General features: G+C 56.4%; 2 protein-coding genes across 2 annotated transcripts in view; both read left to right on the top strand.

Moving 5' to 3' along the window:
• EIF2B3 (eukaryotic translation initiation factor 2B subunit gamma) overlaps window positions 1-5657 on the top strand; it is a 98823-nt gene extending 93166 nt beyond the window's left edge. Inside the window, exon 11 of the mRNA XM_069023252.1 lies at window positions 5441-5657. Within this exon, the coding sequence (XP_068879353.1) occupies window positions 5441-5493 (53 nt within the window). The 3' untranslated portion in view covers window positions 5494-5657. The remainder of the gene's footprint in view (window positions 1-5440) is intronic.
• A 13096-nt stretch (window positions 5658-18753) lies between these two features.
• PTCH2 (patched 2) overlaps window positions 18754-20973 on the top strand; it is a 20910-nt gene continuing 18690 nt past the window's right edge. Inside the window, exons 1-2 of the mRNA XM_069022334.1 lie at window positions 18754-18822; window positions 19099-19291. Of these exons, the coding sequence (XP_068878435.1) occupies window positions 18754-18822; window positions 19099-19291 (262 nt within the window). The remainder of the gene's footprint in view (window positions 18823-19098; window positions 19292-20973) is intronic.

Genomic DNA, 20973 nt, shown 5'->3' with positions numbered 1-20973 from the left:
TAAGCCTCCTTTCCAAGTTGTATAAAAATGGTTTATGAGTTCTGGCCTTAGCAGTGGCGTAAAACTTCCCTAGAAGATCCATCCAGCGATGCTTTGTCCTCCCCTCTGCCGCTGGGGACTGTCACACTTGTGCATACTGTCATTCCCAGCCAGGGAAGTTAAGGCTTCCTGAGTGAGCAGGTTAAATGTGCTGCCACATTCGCAGCATGCTGATTGTGAAGTCTACCCATAAGGCAGCAGTTCATAACCTTGTGGAAATATTTTTACATGCTCCACGCAGAGAAAATAACCACTTCTGCTCTGCTAGAGCTCAGCCACATGAAAGAGCCAGGAAGAACACCCAATGGATGCTGAGAAAGGAAAAAGATCTGTGTCTAGTGCTGCAGGCAAATATGGCACCTCTGCCATCATATCAGGAAGTTAAGATGTGGACAGTCATACTGTTTTGAGATCCCTGCTTGCGCTTGCTGTGAGGTAGTGATAGCCCATGGGAGCACCCTAATGGATATAGTCCAATCCCTTCTCACACACTTTGCTAGGACTCCCTCCCAATACAAGGACTTCAAGCATGTCCCCCTCCCCAAGGAGCTTGCTATCTTAGGCACATCCCAAGCTCTGGGTCTCCTTTTCCCTTTGCTAACCTTTCTTCTAAGACCCTGACTGATCACTTTCCCATACATCTCTCTCCTGTTCCTTCACTCCCTCAATCTATCTGCTCCAAGCCACCGTAAAGTCGTCTCTCATTGGACACTGAATTCACTGTTACCTTTACACTCTCAAGACACATCTAGTTCCCAGAAGGATTTGAAAGCAAAGGGATTAATTCTGGTTGAATTGTGAAAAAATCCTCAGCTGAACCATGGGGCCACCAGCACTGAGGACTGGTGGTTGTTGGACGTAAGGCAGAAGTAAGATCTCCACTGCCTGCCTGTTCTGTGGGCTGAAGGCCCCAGCTGTGGACCAGAGCTGATCTGCCTGAAGCTACCACCAGCCCCCTGGGTGAGCCGTACATCCCACCCTGGGAGCAGCTGGAGCACTCAGCTCATGGGGAGCATTGTTGCTGGCGACCCATGGGCTCAGCTGATGGCTGCACAGCAGGGCTGACCTGGCACCTCGGAGAAATTGTGAGATGCTCCTGGCCTTAGGGGCCACAGTGTGGTTGCCCTGGTCTCCAGTGATCATGTAAGTAAAGCTTGGCTGAGGAGAGAACAGGCCTTAACTGGAAAGTCCCACTGCTCTGTAAACACAAACAAATCAGCCCCCATCACCTGCTTCCCTTCTTTATCTGTACATGTAATTTAAAACACCCTCCAGCCTCCCAAAGTCAAGCTTCAGCTGCTTCCCATCCCCTTAAGCCCCTTTAGTTCCTCTCCCCCCGCTAACCTGGCTGCTTTTCCAGAGCCAACCATCACTGCAGAGACAAGTTGCTCTTCTCTCCCACTCTCTGATCCTTTCTGTCCTGGGTGAATGTGGTGGGAACCACCCACAGCGTGTTTTCGTGCATGCGTTTCTGCAGCCACCCCTCCCCCACGCCTAGTTTTTTAAGTTAAACTATCTCTTGCTTTAAAGAGAGCAAATACACAGCAGTGGCTTTCATCACTGCTGTATAATAGAGCAGTAATTCTGTGCCAGGGACTGTTTTCTATTTTATTTTAAAGGGTTTATAAAACAGTGTATGTAATTGAGTGAGTAAACTGAACGTTTTCTGGAGCCCCTGAGGGCTGAAACTTCGTGGTGGTCCTGGGCCTAGGCCCTAACCCTTTTTTTTCTCTCTTTTTTTTTTTCCTCCCTTTCCCCTCCTTCCCCTCCTCCTTTACAACCCAGCGTTGCCACCAGCAGCAGCAGCAGCAATCTGTCTGGGGCTAATTGAGCAAACAACAAGGAGATGCTTTCACATGGCTTTTAAAGGAATGCTCCGGCATCCCCTTTCTGTGAGCGGCTTGGCAGGAACCTGCCAGGAAGGCTGGGGAGCGCTGGGTCCCCGGCCCCCAGCCTGCTGGTGGGGTTTGTGCTGGGCTGCGCAGTCATTTCCGCCCCTCTGTTTATTTGCATTACAATTTGTTTTTAGCCAAGCACCAAAAGCTGCTCTGCTCTCTAGCTCGCCTTGTGCGTATGTTTTTAAGGGGCTAGTGTACAGTATGTGTAAACAAATGTCTTCCCAAGCAGGAACACATATATAACGAGTGACAGGTTTTTGATTTACACTCAGTAAAGTCTCCGTGGACACTCGGTTAGGGCACCCAGGCTGACTGCAGGCTGGGCTGCGTCAGCAAGTTGAAGCAAAGTGCTAATCAGGAGGTTGAATGTGTTGATCAGCTCTGGATTTGCTTAGCACCAGATGCTCCCAATCTGAGAAGATCTAGTTGAACATGATTTAAGGTTGAAGAGTCCAACTCTTAAGGCTTTCTCAAAGTCCTTTCTCTAATCCCTCTTCTTTCTCTGTGGGCTGAATGCATCTGTAACCCTGCCAGTGTCAGATAAAAGGCAGCCTGGTAAGAAATCCCTAATGGGGAGCTGGGGAAGGAGAAAGGGAGCTGAACAGCAAAGCATGTGAGGTACTTCTCCCTCCTCCCCCAGAGTTTCAGGCAGAGTTTCTGCAGGAACTGAGCTTGCTGGTACCAGCCAGAGCCACTGGCAACTGGCAGCCACGTCTGATAATGAAACGCTATCCACAGCTCAGCTCTCTGGCACACACACTGGCGTCTGAATTCCCTTCGCTCCGCAAGGAGGGCTTTGGGAATGGAAGAGGGAAGCAGGGTGAATCCTTATCTGCCTATCGCATCCCCTCGGGGTGCGGAATGGGGCTTTGTTTCTAGCAAAGCCATTCCCTTTATCTCCTGAAAACTTTCTCTCGGATTTTAGACAGGCAGATTCATGTGTTTTCTTTAAGCCTTTACAAGAAGAAATGAATTTGGTGATTTCATGTGAGTCTGAGGTAGCAGCAACATACCATGTGTGCCCGCTTTGGGGAATCTGGGCCACAGGGATCAAGGAGGAGATGAAACAGGCAGAGGGATGAGAGATGAGGGAATGTAGGCTCCAATTTCCCATGTGGCTTTGGCTGCTTAAGCTCCCTAAACTCACTGCTGCCTTGGTTTCCCCATCTGTAAAACAGGAATGTTCTTACTCACCAATTCTCAAAAAGCATTTTGAACTCATCAGGTGTAAAATACAAGATACCATAAGGCTGCTGCAAGCACATCAGTGCAAAATACAAATAGTTGGTACCACCTCTGCAGCAAGGTATGTGATAGGACCCATCCCAGCTCTGCACATTTAGGACCGTGGAGGATGCTGTCTGAAATGAAGCAAGAAGTTCCTTATTAAAAAATATTGCTATAGATAACCTATATATAGAACCATAAATTGACATGGCTCTCTATAAGCCTAGATGAAGGCATGTTTAATCTGCAGAGGCATAATGTAATTACTCTCACTGGATGGTAGCCAGGGTTTTATTCACATCATAGAAATCAACATGATAGGTAAGTCTGCTTGGAGGAGGTTCAGGAATGGAGTCACAGGAGTTGCTACAGGGCCTGTTTGAGATATATTGGGAAAGTTGTTGGGGGTGAGGAATGTTATAGCAAGAAATGCTGCAGGTTGGATTTGAGGTACCTTGGCAAAGCTGTGTGGGGTCCAGGACGGGAGGGGAGAGGCGCTGAAGGCTGGACTTGGGGCTATTGGCAAGAGCTGTGCTGGAGAAGTTGTGTGGTGCTACCTACATCATGCTTGCACCTGGCACTTGTACAGTCAGCCCCTCATTTTCCTGAGCACAGCATCCACCTCTGCTCATCCTGCCCAAAGTGCTGGAGATTGAGCTCCAGGATGTTAGTGTGAGGCTCCAGGATTAATTATCAGTTGATGATAAATACCCTGAGCAAAGAGCTAAATGTCTCAATCTGATGCTGCAGGTGAGAAGCAGCCCCTTGATCTCCTTATTTTAACCTTCACGACAGGTCTCTGTAAGGAAGTGGTGTGGCTCACCTATTCTGTCCCTCAGGCTGGGGAGACTGCATATGATCCATATGATTATGGGGTTGAGGTTGTACTGAAAAATTATCTTGCCACAGTCCAAAACTCCTTGAAGTTTATAGAGCAGAATTTTATCAATTTTACTTTACTAGAGCAATGGTTTGCATGGTACAAAGGTTGCATCTTGAATTTTAAACCAAGAGAAGCATCATGTTGGCCTGGCCACTTTGGGGATTGCCAGGGATTTCTTCATCTAGCCAAAGGTGGCATATTTGTTGTTTTGCAACAGTCTTGTAAGATCCTGAGGGGAGTTTTAGGTGGGTAAATAAAACACAACTGATCATTTTCATCATCCTTGGCTATCCACCCCCACTGCTGTGTAAGGTGTGAGAGACACCAGAGTCTCCATTGGTGTATCCCAGCACCTCACAGGCCTTGACACTTTATCCCAGGCTCCAGAGCCAATTATTATTCCTAATTGCAAGAGGTAAGATGAAGAGCCTAGGGGCACAGGACACACCACGTGAGCTCCACCTGAATAGGTGTCCAGCTCCTGGAGTGCAGTTTAGATTCACCACCTCCCCCACAGTACCCTGAGGACACCCACTTTGAGCACACCAGCTTTGTGTCATGCTCTTAGGCCACATGCTTGGGTTTTTTAGGCACTGGGCTTTCAGTTGCGTGTTTTTATTATTTTGGCTTTAGATCCCTTATTTGCAGTCCTTCCCTGACAAGCTGCTTTTGCATTTTAAAGGAGAGGCTCTTTCAGTACAGTGCATTAACAGTACTGGGGCAGGGACTGGCACATTAATGTGTCCACTGGGGCTGTGCAAAGCTCCTGGGAACAGGCAAAGGAATGACCTTGCAGAAATTGCCCCTCCAACAAATTTGCTGCACAGAAGGGTCAGGTTTAAATTAAAAAAAAAAAAAAGGCAAAAAACAAAACACAAAAAAGCTCTTGTTTTTAAGCTGCCAGGGCTGAGTTGAGATTGCTGAGAGGATCTCACACTGCTTCGGTGATGGCCCCCTGATGCTTAGCAGCCCCTCTCCTCCCCAGCCTCCAAGCAGTTTGGGGCAGACAGTGCTCTTTAGGGCCAGGGTGGATTAATGATCTTTAATTTTATGTCCAATCTCCATTTAGGATGTTGATGGTTCCTTGCCTTGACCTAGGTGTACACCTGTCAGTAGCAGCTGTGACTTCCGTAGGGCCTCTCTTGTTTATTAGTGACACATATATGTGAAAACTCTCATTAGTGAAATCTCCTGATGTTTAGTCAGTTGTTTAGGCTTTCACCATGTGTGTGGGATACTGTCGGAGAGATGCTGGAGTCCAGCAAATCTCTGTTGGAGTTCCCCAGAATCTGCTTTTCTCATTTGTTTTAAAGTTGCAGATTTGAAAAATGCACGGTCTGAAGCTCTGCTGCAAAACTCAATTGCTCTTCTTTTCCTCCCTCTATCTTTTCAGCCAAACATGTTAATGAAGTCATTGTGGGCACCGAACAGCTGATGGAGATATAACCCGAGTAGGTTTTAAAGATGATTTTATGGAAGCCAGCAGCAGAACCAGATGTTCAAGCATCGTAAGATCATCCGTACAGATCAGTACTGGCATGGTTTACCCTGTCATTGCTCCTTTCCTGTTCAGCTTTATATTTATGTCTTAATAAAGAAGTATTTGCAGAGCAGAGTGTCCGTCAGCCCCTCCCCCCTCATTGGGATGCGCGCGGGTTTGTACCGGGTTATATCTGTTCCTGCGCGCCCGGCCAACGCACTGTACTTTTCCAGCAGAAGGGAGAGCGGGGACCACACAGACTGTGCCCACTCCAAAGAATGACTTAGCCGCCCTCCCTGCAGTGTAAACCACGTCCCCACAGTCCTGCACCACTGTCCCTGAGCCTGGGAGAAACTGCTCGGGATGCTGCTTGTGCATCTCATCAACGCAGCAGGCGGACAGCGAGAACAGCAGCGGTGCCGGCTGCTCTTTGCAGCCTGGCGGCTTTGCCAGCCTCCTCCTCCTCCTCCTCCTCCTCCTTGCTGTCTCTCGTGATGCTGCCCCACAGCACAGAAGTGTTTAATCTGTGCCTCTTCTCCTCTGTAATGCAGTCGAGGAGTTTGGCACCCATTTCCATCAGGGCTGAGTTTGGTCTGATACTTTGAAATCTCGCCCAAGAGCAAGTATGTGAGGGCTGGTGGAGCATGAAGGAGGCGTGGGTTGTAAGCAGTGGGTACTCCCTGCCTTATTTTGATGGTTCTTCCTTTCAGTCCACTGTTCCCAACCCCAGACAAGAGGTCCCTCCCCACACTTGGATGATCTGTGGATGACTGTACTTATGTCTCTGAGATGAGTTGCGTGTGTTAATGTGAAACGCACAGCCTTGTGGTCAGGGCCTGTGCCAGGATTGTAAAGCACCTGGATGGGATTGAAACACAAGCTGTGCTTTAATGTTTATAAATTGGACACAAGTTCCTACCTAAAAGCTGTTTATTAGAATGTAGTAGGATTGAACAGGGCATTTATCTGCCCCTGGCAGTTTGACGTCCAGAGGTGCTTACAGCAACTGGCAGGGATGGTATTTCATTAACTGGAGTGATAAATGTTAAATGTGTGCTTCATGGGCATCAGTGACCCCTGAGGAGAGTTACCATTTCCTAGTTAATTTGACAGGAGAGAGATTATAATCCAGACATTCTCTGAGTTTCATAAACAAAATCCTTCCTCTAAAGGACCGTGTTGGAATGGAAACTATGGGTAAGGATGAGCTTCAAGGCCTGTGACAAGCTGCAGAGAAGAAATGTGCTGCAATCCAGCTCCAGCTTCATGCTGGAGGTTTTGCCTCGCGTATGTGCGCAAACATGTTCCTAAGGTACGAAGCCTTTTTCATCCAAGGATCGCAGAGGCTTTACAAAGGTTAATTAAAGAGAGTTCTTGTCTCTGTGTGCGGCAAGGGAGAGAGGCTCCATTTTGGATGTGTAGAAACAGAAGCAGAGTGGAGTGTAATTACCTGGCTTTGCATTTTACCAGAAGGCTGGCAAAGCCAAGAGAGGTTTGCAGGGACTTTGACTCACAGTCCTTTTGCTTAAACACAAAGCCTTCTCCCCCTCTGTTTTTAGGATACGTCTTAACTTCTGAAAAGTCCGCATCGACTTGTTTAGCAGCTACAGCTTTACCTCCTTGTGCCTTAATTATATGCTAAAGTCTCCGTCCTTTTGTTTAGCTAATTTAAGAAGAGGGTGAGGGGCTCTTTACTGTGTCGGTTAGAATTTAGCATTAATTTAGTGTTCTCTGACACTTGAAAACCTGGCTGGGATTTGAGGCATTTTCTTTTCCTTTTTGCCTTTTACGACCTGCAGGTGTTTGGTGTGAGATAAAAGTAGATCCCAAAGTGAGATTTCACAGCACAAATTATCAAAGTGAAGATTACCTCTTGATGTAGTCTACGTGTGTGGCGGTAATTATGAAAAATAGTTCGGGATAATAGGGCCTTCAGGAATCCCAAGGCAGGCACTGGGAGGTTAACCCTTCCTCATCTAACCTGGCCTCCACGCTGCTGTCATCATCAGGTGAGCATGTGATGGGTTGGGTCAGGCAACTTCAAAAACCGAGTGGTATTACAGTCATTGAGAAAATTGGAGAGGCGACTGAGGACATGAAGTTCTGTTCCCAGGACGTGACTGTTTGGTCCCAGGTCACAGAGACCTTCTGGAAAGTGTTACTGGTACAGGCTGCTCGCCAGCTTTGAGGAATGGGACGCCTCTCAGACGCAAATAAGTTGCTCTGTCACACCCAGGCAGCTGAGTATTGCAGCCTGTGCCCATCATGGTGTTATTGGCATCAAAGTGGTGCTTTATAGGCAACACTTTCCTGAAAGAGATGGAAGTTCTCCAGCTCTGTAGTTACTGGCTCTTTCTGGACAGACTTGTCCTGAACACTTCCTTGGCAGATGTACTTCCAGGGTTGCTGTGAGAAGGTTCTTGCAGTGGCTCGTCACGTGCTGAATCTGTGGGGGGTAAAACAGAGGTTTGCCATGATGGCCAGCAGGACCTCTGGCTCATGGTTTTCCCTGAGCAGTTGTCTTGCCAGCTGCTCCCAAAAGGTTTTTCCTGTGACCAGGGCAGCAGGGTTGGTGTGGGTGCAGAGCAGTGTGTACACACCTGGCCACATTTCTTCCTGTGAGTCCTGCCCCCCGGCACACCACAACCAGGGCACCTGAAGCTCTGTCCCCTCATCCTATCTCCCATGAGAGCTGGGTGCGACCAGTAGCAGCTCTGCAGCCAGGTCCTTTCCAGGATTTTTGCAGCCAAGCCCATTTGTAAGACACAGAATTGGGAAGAGCATTTGTTGGGCAGTTGCAGACACCCAGAGCTGTGGCTTGCCTCCCTCAGCCATTCATGTTTGCTTTTGTAGGTGACTGTTGGGATCTCTCAGGAAGCAGCAGCTCATCTGATCCCTTCTGCAGTCAAACCAAAGCGGATGGCTCCCATCTTCCTGGCAGCCCTGGAGCAGAGCCACATGAGGCGAAGACAAACAGCCATTCCCAGGGATGGTGGGCTTCCCACCCCCATGGTGTTCAAATGGACACAAAACCTTTGCACACAGCTCTGATCTTGATTTTAGGACAATTTTTTGGCTTGTGGGCAGCAAGGGGAGAGCAGAGCCTGAGCAGTCATATGGTCTCAGATACACAGGTCTGACTCCCCCGTCACCTATCCAGCTGACACTGTGTGCAGCCCTAGCAATAGGACTCTCCTGAACCTCTTAGGGTTGGGATCACGAGGACTCTGCAGTCTTTTACTGCCTTCAGTCTCCAAGGCTGATTGTGCAGAACCATGCTTCTTCTTGCTGGTTTCTGCACCCCACTGTCCTTCCTTCCTCTGGCTGCCTGGAAGGAGTGGTTTTCACCATGCCCCTGCCCATCCTTTGGACTTTTCTGGTCCAGAGACAAGAATTTTCCTAATAAAACCGCACAGGTCTGGAGAACGCCATTGTTTTCCAGAGATGCCTTACTGCCTTCACGCTGGCCCAAGTCCCCAGTGAGGGCCAGTAGTGGCTGCCGTGGTCCCTGGCCAATGTCTTGCAAGGGGCAGAGTGAGATCAAGCCGCACGTGGGGCTCACAGAGCAGCCGCCTGTGCCGGCAGCAGTGGTGTGACAGACGCATGTTGCACAGTGTGTGGTGTAATCCAGCCCCGGGACACTGCAGTGCCGCCCTCCCGGCACACACAGCCACTCCTGTGGCCTTTGGTCACCTGTTTTAAAACTGATTATTGCAGCGGGCAACTGGGGCTGGGGCCTTTGGCATTGCAGGCTGCCCACTGTGCCCCAACCCAGCCCATCCCAGTGCCGTGGGGGAGAGCAGAGCACAGGGCCCTTCTCACTGGCAACCTGCAGAGTTGATTTGGGGATGTGGAGATTCTCTCACCAGCACCCAGCACCCCTAGGACCTCTGCAGCAGCCTGCCCACCGAGGCTTGCTCCCTCTCAGCCAGGAGGCTGATTTCTGGATCCTGCCGTTTTCACTCCATCTCCCAGGAGCCAAGGTCCACAGCCACGCCTGTGCCTCCCAGACGGGCCGGCAGACGGGAACTTCCTTCCAGGTCCTATAGACAGACATTTTATATACGTTAAAATACGTGTGTATATAAATATGGAAAGCAAGAGCTTGGGAGAGCTTGAGTCTAAATAAACTTGTATGTTTTAGGCTTTTAAAATGCTAATGTTGAATTTCAGGGGATGGGGGACGACAAGGGGATTGTTGGACTGAGGACCAAGACAGCTGATGAGCTTGGATCAGTGCCTTTACAATTCAAGGAAAAATGGGATAGTTTGGGAAGGAAAAAGGGATTTTCTTGTTTTTGTTTTTAGTAGAAAATAAAAGAAGCTGCCTTCTTATTTGCCTCCCTCCCCCAGCGCCGGAGCAGCGAGCGACTGGTGTTGTATGCATAAGCTATTCCTTTGTGCAACATCTAAATGGTTAATTGTGTTTGAGGAAGATGTACGGGCGAATGGAGGGACCACCCAGCAAGAGACAGACAAGAAAGAGCGATCTCTGAAATGTTTAACCAGAGAGAGAGCAAAGTTGTTTAAAAATATTTAATTTACAACATTCCACACTGCTGATTATAAATCGGCCGTCCAAAAACACTGCTGTGTGCAGGGAGGGATCCAGGCAGCATGAAACAAATTCTTGTGATTGTTTTTCCTATCTTCCTCCCTCCTTTCCTTGGGGAGTTTAACCCTGTGGCAGGATGCGGGTTGCCCCAGGCAGGGAAGGCAGCACTGTTCCCCAGGACTGCGGTCTCCAGTATGAACACCTGCGCCTGGGGCCAGGGTGCAGCCGCCTGCTGGCGCTGGGAGAGTTGGAGGGGACAGTGAGGAGCAACCAACCGTCAATGCTGGCAGAGGTGATGGGCGTGTTTGAGATGGTCAGTGGGTAATGGCCCCCCAGCCCCTTCCCTCTGATCTCCACCCCAGCACCAGGGTTCCCCAAAGCATCCAGCTGTCCTCCCAGGCAAGGAAAGCCATGAATCCCCTGGTGATGGATTGAGAGATTGAGGAGGCAAACCTGGCCAGTTTGTGCCACCCATGAGAGGTTGCTCACCATGGTGATGATGGTGCCTGCTCTTTGGGTTGGCAACTCAGCCGTGTCACCCAGCTATTTCCAGTGGCGCCAGGAAGGACCCAGGCCCTCACAGGGTCATTGAGCAACAGCAACATCTTCCCCTGCTTGGGCCTTTCTGCAAAGGGGGCGGTTGGTGCCAGATGCTGGGAAGAAGGGATTTGGCCGCGCTCTGCTTGCAGCCACCGCTGATCCACAGCTGGCTATGACGCACCTGGCCGCCCCAGCCATGCTCCCTCTGTGCAAGGGGCTGGGACTGCTCTGTGAGGAGTCCAGTCTGCTCTGGATGGTGGCCAGACCATCCACCCCGTCACCTGGGGATCGCTCCTCGATGGTCTCACCGTTACGTCCTTTCCAGTCTTCATAGCCCCTATTCTTCCTGTAGCAAGAGAGTTCTGGGAGAGGAGGCTCCTGGGAATGTCCCTGGAAGACTGGGCAGATGAAGGATGCACATGGTGGGGGTCTGCCCCTTGTTCTCCAGCCCTGTCATCATCCACCCTCATGGAGGTCGCCCGTGGGGTTGGAGAGCCACTGTACCTGGAGGGTGCTGGGGAAGGGAGGAGAGGCACAGCCCCTGGCTGGTGACCCCGCTCCGTGGAAAGGATCTGAATGGAGCTGAGGGACGGGAGGGATGCAAGAGGAACCAGGATCCAAAAGTAGTGGCTGCTCTCACTATAGATCCCTCCTTGGCATCCTCTTGTAGATCCCAGCTTGGAGAGCAAAAGCCAGGGTGCTTTCACACCCCTGTTGCCCCAGGATCCCCGGCCATGCAGCTCCGGAGCCCGGTCAGTGGAGACGGCAGGGGTCTTGCCTGTTCCTGGTCTCCTGGCAAGAAGGGGGACACGGGGAGGACTGCAGGGCACTTTGCTGGGGATTGCCACACATTTCCTAACCCCTCATCAGCCAGGAAGCCTCGCTGGCCACCTGGACGCTTCCTCGCGTGCAGCGAGGGCCTGTGACAGCCCGAGGAGTCGGGGTGGGTTTGGCTGCTTGCCCCGGTGGCGAGCTCGGCTCTCAGTGGCTGCACCGCTCCGGGCCCTGCCAGCCCCAGCCGGTGCCGGGAGCGAGAGCGGAGACAAAAGAGCTTGTGTCCGCCTGCCAGCAGCCGGCCCCGCCGAGCGGCCGCCCGCCCAATTAAACCGTGCCCGCTTCCCATGCGGCAGGGGCGCCCGGCGGGCTCGCTGGCCCCCTCCCACCACCCACCGGCCCCAGGGGACCACCACCCTGTGGGGCCTCCCCTGCCTCCCTGCAGGCGCCAGCGCTTCCGCAGCCCTTGTCCAGCATGAATGCGCTCCCTTGGTCCCCCAGAGAGGGCACCTCCACCGGCTCGTGCTGTGGATGGCTCGCCCCATCCCCAAAACACCTCCTGTTCCCCCAGCTTTTCTCGCACCGCACCGCCAGCGCAAGCAATGGAGTACTGAGCATCCCTCCCTGCTCCTGCTGCCCCCAAGGGTTGGATCAGGATGAGACCTGGCAGCAGCAAACTCTGCCGCGGCGGGAGCATCCCCACATCCCGTCCCGACCCACGGGGCCGGTGTCACATCCACTTAGTTGGCTCCGAAAATCCCTTGCCCTGACACCTTGTTAAATACCCACCAGGGGTCACAGTTCCTGGGATTCTTTTTCCTGCTTTCCCTTTACCCCGCTGAGACGTTTCGGTTGGCAGGAGCTCTCCCGCCGCTATTAGGTATCTTTCGGGGAACAAGAAACCTAGATCACTTACAAATTAATTTGGAGTTAAACCTACAGAAAATGAGAAACATGCTGCTTTGCAGGAGAGAGTGCTTGGCCAGCGATCAAGAAAAATACATCCAAACCGCCCGATGCGGCGGCTCGGCCGTGGCCGAGGATGGGGGCTGCGCGCTCAAGGTAGCCGGCAGCTGTATTCGGGTGCACCTTAATGGAGCTGAGGCCTTTCCTCCCAGCTGAAAGGGAAGAAAAGGGAGTACCAAATTCCCAGCATGTGGGGGAACGTGGGGAAGGCTGGCATGGGGTGCAGCACTGCAGCACGGGGGGATCTGCCTGCTCCGGCACCTTTGCCAGTGGGATGGGAACCAGGCACCCCATCGCATATGGACACCTTTGCACCAGCGTTTCCCCATCACTGCATCCCTGGGGCCACAGCAGCTTGTGCCAGGGCTGGTTCCCGAGAGGGGGGAGGATGCCATGTCCCCTCATCCCACGGCGCCTTGTGCCAGCCCTCTGGCCAGCAAGGTGCCGTTGGACGAGGGAATGTGGAGTGATGCAAAGGATCCTGAGCCCTTTGGCAGGCGGGTGGGAGCAGCCCCCTGTGCCAGGCACACCCGGAGGGTCACGGGTGCGCGTTTGGCCGCCACCGCGCATTGTGTCTGCGGCGCGAGCGGCTGTGCCGGGAGGGGGCCATGCGGGGGAGGCCGGGGCGGCGGAAGAGCAGTGATAAGATAAAAGGTCTGCTTTCCCATGCCGAGGAGCCCGGGGGGGGAACGCGGGGCGAGCGGCGAGGCCACCCAGGTTTCAAGCACTCGGCCTCGGCGCCTGACCCCGGCACATTCAGAGAGCACTTCCTAAATTTGTCTCCTGTGTTCCTGACTCACAAGCAATTTCCTCACCCATAAAACGGCGTCGGCATGAAAGGACTGGCCGGGACACCAATTACTTGTCACCGTTTTACCACCCTGCTGCTCACCAGTTGCAGCCCCCGGCAGTGCCTGGCCAAGATCTGCCCCCTCCTCATGGAGCCCCTATGCCCAGGGGGACATGGCAGCCGGGGTCCCCTGTGCCGGAAGGTGCAGCACAGCAGAGGGATCCCCAATGCTCGGCACCTGATGATGCCCCCAGGCAGAACCATGCAGTGTCTCCAGTGCTCCCTGAAGGTATCACCCAGCCCAGCCTGCAGTCAGGGGGACATAAGCCATCCCCAGGCCTCTCAGCCCTGTGCTGATGTCATCCCTGTGCTGGCATTGGTATTAAAGACGCTTCTATGTGTCTGCATGGGAGGAAGCAAGACTCCATCATCACAACTGTGGTAGCACCATGCTCAGTTCTGAGCACAGCCAATGGCCCTGACACAGAGCCCATGGATCCACGCTGGCACAGGGCATTGACATTCGAGTGCCTCCATGCCCTGCCTTGTCCCTGATCCCTGTGCCTCTGTGCCACCTCATCTGTCTGTCCCTGGTCACCAGTGCCATGCCCAGTGCTGTCACATCCCCAGCTGCTACTGCACTCAGGGGATGTGGAGGGGAACAGACTGGTGCAGAAGGGCACAGAGTTGTGGAGGTCTCGGAAGGGTCTGAGCACAGCCGGGACTCCTGGGAAGCCCCCATCTGCCTCCCGGGAGTGGGGAGATGCTGTGCTGCTGTGACTGCAGCCCGACCTTCCCCAGCAGCACTTACCCACTGTCCCCACGAAAAATCGCTCCAGCTCTGTGCCGGCAGTGAGAGAGGTTTGCCCAGGGCCTGGCGAGCGCCACGGCGGCTGCTAAACGGGTTTTGTGGTGGGATTTAGGGACTTTTCTGCTGGGTAATTGATTTGCCCAGGCAGTAAAAGATCAAGGCAGGGGCTCAGACGGTGGCTCCCGGCATCTGCCCACTGAGCAGGCCAGGGCACGGGTGGCTCGGGGCACGGCCGAGGCCAGCAATCCCCAATGCCACGATGCACAGTATGGGGTGCCATGGCCCCACAGCGATGGCGCGGGTACTACGGTTCCACCCAGGAGCTCCCTTGCAGCACACCCACACTCCTGCATCCTCGCACCCCCCTCCCCAACCCCACCACAAAACAGCCCCCAAAGGAGACAAAAGGGGCTGTTTGGGGACCTGCCACCTGCTAGTCCCCATCCTACAATACCGCAGTAAAGAGGCACCAAACAAAGGCCTTAAAATCCTAAAGGGGCCCATTCATTAGGGTGACAAAGGGGGAAAGAACTACATTATCATAATTAATCCCGGTGCTGGCGGTGGGTGGCAGGGCTCTCTGTCTTCCAAGGTGGTGTGGGGACGGCCGGTGTCACCACGTCCACACGCTATTGTGCGCCGTGGCCCTGCAGGGCTTAGGCGGGTTTTAAGCTCTGTAAACACCACAAGACCCCCGCCACAGCTACCAGGGATGCTGTCCTTCCCCCCAGCCCCTCCCCAGCCCTGGCTGTTTGTCTTCTTACTGCAGACCCCCCCCAGAATCCCAGGGCTGGGATGGGTCCACTGTGCCCCCTCGGTGCACCTGCCCCTAAGACCGCTGGGGAGTGGGGAAGAGCTTGGAGCCCCAGGTCCTGCTGGTGGTGCTGGGATGGGGGCTTCCATGTAATATTTCCCATGGAGAGTTACTCCAGGTGTGATGTGGCAGCAACTGCTCAGGCTTTCCCTAGCCTGGAAGATGGGGCTTTAACCCTTCCCTGCTATCTTACCCCTCTGTGGGTGGACAAAGTGGACTCTGACCGGTGGTCCATCTGTTGGTTGTTCCCTGCTCTTTGGGAGGCACAGGGAAACTGAGGCACGGTGTGGCATGCAGAGGTGCACGGGGGGTTTAAGGGATGTTAACACCCTATCTCCAATCCCCTCCAGTGGATGCTGCCTCCCTTCTCCATCCCTTGAGACACGTCATCCCTTGGGACACACAGGTACTGGCTAAGGAAGCAATGGGGCCAGGGACACACAGACACTGCCTGTCCATCTGTGGGGCCCTCCCTGCACCCCCAGCTCTCCGGCCACCTCAATGGGGTCCCAGTGCTGGGTGCTGTGCAGCCCTGAGGACCCTGAGAGCCTGCGCCTGGCTCCGGGCCGTGGCCAGCGGGCAGTGCCGGTGGTTGGGAGAGCACCATCTGGTTTCCAACTAACTAACGCCCGGCGCTGGCTCCCGGCAGACGAGTTGCTGCTGCGGCGGTGGCTGTTTACAGCGTGCTGAGGCTCTGGCATGTCCCTGCCAAGTCCCCTCTGCTTCTCCCCCCGGCCACGGGGCTCTGGGACTGCATGGTGGCCGTGCAAAGCCCAGTTCCACGCCCCAGCCTCTGCCCAGTCTCTGCTTGCCCGGAGGATGCTGCTGCCCGCCGAGGCTGTTTGTCCTGGGCTGCCCTTCCTGAGGAGTGCTCGCTGTGGCGGGGCTCCTGCCACGGGGTTTTCACATCTCCTTTGCTCAGCGGGGTGGGACACGCAGTGTGGGGACAGGGTGGACTCCCTGGACACTCTGTTCTCTCTGTGGGTGCTCTGTGGGTGCTCTGTGGGTGCGGTGCCCTGCGCTTCGCAGCTCCCACCACATCCTGCCAGCTCACCCTGGCATCTCCCTGCAGCGGGGGCGAGGGGCGAGGGTGGGCAGAGCCCCAGGTGGCCCCTGCGTGGGGCTCCCCCCTCGCACCCGCAGCTCCCACAGCCACCAGTGCCACAGAGACACTGCGCAGGGTGGGGGCTGCGCGGAGCCATTTGCCTTTAATTGAATTTATTTGTTACAACCCCAAACAATGTAAAGCAGGCTTCTCCCAGGCTCCAGCTGCCTGCCTGCCCATTAAAATACCATCTAGAGCAGCAAATCCCCCCTCCCGCCTTGATATAAAACAGCCGGTCAGCAAGAAGCGGCAAGAGAAGTCTCCCTGCGTGCGAGCCCAGCCCCTGTCCCCATCCTGCTCCCCCAAGGCCGGTGGCCTGCAGGGCTCCCAGTCCCCTTCCGGGTGGCTCCGGGGGAAATATGTGCCCTGCAGGGAGACTCAAAGCCCATCTCTTTGGCGTCAGGGCAGGCTGAGCCCTGTCCTGCCCACAGGCGTTTTCCAGTTGGGTTTTCAATCCTCACTGGTGTAGCAGGATCTGGCCCTGTCCCTGGTATTGTCCCTCCCACTGCAAAGCTTGGGATCCCCAAACCAGCTGCCCTCCTGCCAAGCCCTATAGCCTCTTGCTTGGGGTGCAAATCACCACACCATGATGGTGCCCCCGTGGCACACAGGTCCTGGGGCCAGCTGGTCCCTGGGGACCACAGTGGCAGTGGGTGGGCAGTGGAACAGGGGTGCATGGTGTGGAATAGGCAGGGGTGCCAGGGGTGATCCTGTCCTGCATGGTGCTCCTGTGGCACAGCACCCTGCTGCCAGCATGCATGAGCCAGGATGGGGTCATGGAAGCTGGTCCTGCAGCACTGGGTGCCCATGTCCTAGGAAAACCTTTGATACCCTGGGATGGGGCAAAGCCAGCTCATCCCCAGGCCCTGGCAGACACTGAGCGGGTCTCCATGGACCATTCCATGACTTTTCTGAGGACATTGATGACATTTCCCAGGGTGCAGGGCAGCGGTGGGAGAGCCCCAGGTGGAAATCAATGATGACAGATAGGGAGCTGATGGGGAACACAGGGCGGGGGAAAAAGGAGGACAACAACTTATATTTAAAATCCTAAGCTGATAAAAAGCTGCAGCTGCCCAGCGGTAGTGAGGGTCCACTGGGAAGGGGAATGGTGGAGCTGTTAATAGCAATCAGGCAGCAGAAGTGCTGAATAGCCGTTTCCCTTCTGTATTTGGGGACACGCCAGATGCTACAGGCCTATCGCTGGACGAGGGAGAAACCCTTTACGTGCCGCGAAGGCCCAGGAGAGCTTGGCAGCAGCAGGTTGGGCTGGTGGGGGCGGTGACTGTGGGGCATGGAGAAACTGCCCCAGGAACTCAGTTTATTTATTAGGGTTTCCCCCATTTTTGGCCAGTAAGGAAACACCAAGTTGAGCATCTCTGGCATTACACCAAGGGAGAGATGGGGGCATTGCACATGGGTTGGGTGCTCCGTGTTGGTTTACCAACCTCCCTGGGTGCCCTCAGCAGCTCCTTGGGGCACCTTTCAAGGTGGGAGCAGCACCAGGTCTATCCAATAAAGACCTGAGAAAGGAGTGAAATGAGCAGAGAAATAATCCAAAACACCCCACAAATTATTGGTGGCATTTACCCCCGGCACACTTCCTGTGCCCCATGGATGGGGTTTCTGTGCCCCCTGCCTCCAGCTCTGGCGTGTTGGGCTTGGCTCCCCATGGCAGGGGATGGGGCAGCGCTTGTGGGTGCACCCAAGGAGTGGAGCATCTTCCTGCTCCCCACTCTGGCCTGGAGGAATACCTGGCCTTTAGGGAGAGCAGCTGGCACTGGGGGTGGGTGGACAGCCTGCTTTTGTGGGGGGGGATGGATTTTCTGGGGAAAAGGCATTAATTGGGATACCTGCTCCTTTGGGGGAGGACACCTGGCCCTTGAAGAAGAGATGCCCATCCCTTGGGATGGCTATAAGAGAGATGCACAGACTCTGGGAGAGCACTTCCTTTCCCTTGATATAGCTATGTGGGGGCTGCCAAGCCCCTTGGGTGGTGGCGGGATATCCAGCCTTTAGGAGGGCTGCCTATCTCTTGGGAAGTAGCTGTGGGAAGATGCCATGCCTGGCCCTGGAAGGGATACCTGGCCTTTGGGGTGGCTATGGGGGGGTCTGCCCAGCACTGGGGAGAGGGAGCATATGGGGGAATGCCTGGACCAAGGAGGGTACCTGTGCGGGGGGACGAGAGGGGGGTTATCCTCGGGGAGAGGCTATGGGCACAACACCCTGCCCTTGGGACACCCTTAGGAGGGATGTGCATCCCTTGGGGCATCTCCAGGGGGCTGCCTGCCCTTTGCGGGGTAGCTGTGGAAGAAGGATGTAGGGAATGCTTTACTTGTCGGGTCCCCATCCTCGAGGAGACAGCTATGGCGGGGGAGGGGGGGGAGGCGGAGGGCAGCGTACCCCCCCCCTTGGGGGCGCTTACAGGGGGATGCCCATCCCCGGGGCCGTCTGTGGAGGGCTGCCGGTGCCGGAGCGGGAGGTGCGGGCAGCCCCGGGCGCGGGCCGTGCCGGTGCCCCGGTGCCGCCGCCGCCGCGCTCCCCCCCGCGGCGGGGCCGGTGCGGTGCGGCGCGGGGCGGCGCGGGGGGGAGCGCGGTGTGTGGCCGCCGGCGGCGGGCGCGCCGTTGCTTAGCAGCGGCGATGGGCGCTGCCGCGGCGGCGGCGGCCAATGGGAGCGGCGGCGGCGGCGCGGCCCCGGCGCCCCCCGCCCCCGCCTCCCCTTTAGAGGCGCGGCGGGCGGCCGGCGGCGCACACACAGCCCTCCATCCGCACCGGCACCGGCACCGGCACGGCCCCGCCGCGCGCATGGGGGCCGCCGCCGCGCTCGGCCCCACATAACGGGGGTGCCCAGCCCCGCCAGCCGCCCCGCCATGCCGGCCGAGCCCCCCCGCGCCGCGCCGCCGCCGCTCCGCGCCGCCCGCCGCAAGCCGCTGCCCGAGGTGAGTGAGGGGCGAGCATCGCCCGCTCTCGCGGAGGCTGTGGGCCGGGGAGGGGAGTTCGGAGAGCGTGGAGGAGCCCGGGCCGGGCCGGGCCGGGCGGGTGCGGGGACCCCCGTGTCCCCCGGCTCCGTGAACCTCCGGCACTCACGGTCCCGCTCCGCAGCCAACAGAGCGCGGCGGCCGCGGGCATCCCGCCCCGCTGCGGGTCCCCTTCCCTGGGCAGGGGGCTCCCCCGTCTCCTCTCCCGGGCTGACCCGATCCTCGCCCCCTTCGCAGGGCAGGGCCGTGGGCCAGAGGACCCCGCTGTGGCTGCGGGCCCGCTTTCAGGCGCTGCTCTTCGCCCTGGGTTGCCGGATCCAGCGGCACTGCGGGAAGGTGCTCTTCGTGGGGCTGCTGGTGTTCGGGGCGCTGGCCGTGGGACTACGGGTGGCCTCCATCGAGACCGACATCGAGCACCTCTGGGTGGAAGGTAAGCGCGGCCCTGCGGGCTCGGCCGCCCGTGGGAACGGTGCCGGTCCCTCTCCCGGCCGCGGCTTTGTCCCCCACGCGCGGCGCGGAGTGCGGGGCCGGCCGGCAGGCAGGTGACAGCGCGGGAGCGGGGCGGGAGGAGGAAGATGAGGATGCCGCCGCCGGGCGTCCCGCCAGCGGGGCCGCGGAGGACGGGCCCGTGGGTGCCCACGAGCGGGGGTTCTGTGTGCGCGGCCGCTCGGGCTGCGCCTTGCGCGAGTGCGTGGTGCCGAGTTGCAGAGGGACCCCCACGCGTGTCCCGACGGGGGTCCCCGCGCGACGGTGCAGACACATGCGACGGGGATGGTGCTGGACACCCCCCTCCCGGTGGGAAGCACCCCCGGGGACGGCCGCAGCCCGCACCGGGGCAGAGCCGGCGCCGCGGAGCCGCCAGTCCCGGCCCGGGACCCCTGCCCGGGAGGAACGGGAGCGCGGGTAGGGTCAGGCAGGAGCAAATCCCCGTTTCCGAGTGGAAGCGGCTGATCCCCCTCCTTTGTTATTAATAACTCCAGCGTGGATTTTCTCTCCCTGATCCCTGCAGCCCCGCTTCACGGGTCTGGGATTTGCTTTTCCTGCGCCTCCCTCCGGCTTTGGGGGGCCCTGGGGGGGGGCAGCGCCCCGAGTCGTACCCCCCGTCCGTGCCGCCGGGCGCGGCGGGGGGATCCCCCGGGCGGGGGTCCCCGCGGGGTGCTGTGCAGGGGCAGATGTTGCTCAGCGGAGGGGTGTCAGCCATCTTTGTGCGGGAGCGCTGCCTCCTCCCCCACGCCCCGCTCCCTGTGTGGTCCTCAGCTACTCTTGGATTTGGTTCAACAATAGAAGCAACTTTGCTCTCCCACCCCCTTTTTTTTTTTTTTTAATTTAAAAAAAAGAGCTCTGCGCTCCCTGGCTGCTTGCACACAGATGCACGCACGGACCTCTGCCCAGGAATGCCCGGCTTTCCCACCTGCTCCCCACTCCCCAAGGGTGTTTGTCCCCCCTCCCCAGATCTCGTCTCCATCACCCCTTTCCGCTGCAACACGTAGCAGAGAAATCCAGTGATACCTCCTGGTCCAGCCAGCGCCTGAGCCGTGGCTGCTGAAGCAGGGACGTGCTCCCTCCGTGGTTCCCTCACTCTGGGTCGTGGCTCCGGCTCCATTGAATTTTTATTGTGCTTTTGGGGTAGCAAGGAGTCAGCGTTTTGTAGAACTGTGGCCAGGAAAGCGGCTGTGGTTGTTCCTGTTAAGGGGAATGGGACTTGCGGCACATCAGGGTGGAGAGTGGGATGGGGAAGGGGCCAAGCCTGGGGACGGCTGGAAGCGCCCAGAAACCCGGCTTTTCCTGTGCCCCACTGTGCTTCCCTGCTCGCACGGGCACAGCCAGGAGCAACTGCGGCTGCTCTTGGGGGATTTCCCCCACACTGCGGTCTGGCTGTAGTGTGGGTGCCGGGGGCCTCTCTCAGGAACCTTCTCTTTCTCATGGCTTCCCATCCTCTTCAGTGTCAGGGACTGGATTGAATTTTTTTTTTTTTTAACTCCGTGGTGAAACACCACTGACCTGGGGTGTCCTGCCCCTTCCTGGGCAGTGGGTGCACTGGGTCTGCGCACAGCCCCTGCTCTGGATCTGCAGTGCCAGGCTGAGGATGGCGTGTGATGCCAAGGGTGAAAC

Source organism: Aphelocoma coerulescens, chromosome 8 (genome assembly GCF_041296385.1).
Source record: "Aphelocoma coerulescens isolate FSJ_1873_10779 chromosome 8, UR_Acoe_1.0, whole genome shotgun sequence".
NCBI lineage: Eukaryota > Metazoa > Chordata > Aves > Passeriformes > Corvidae > Aphelocoma > Aphelocoma coerulescens.
This window is presented reverse-complemented; position numbering and strand designations above follow the sequence as displayed.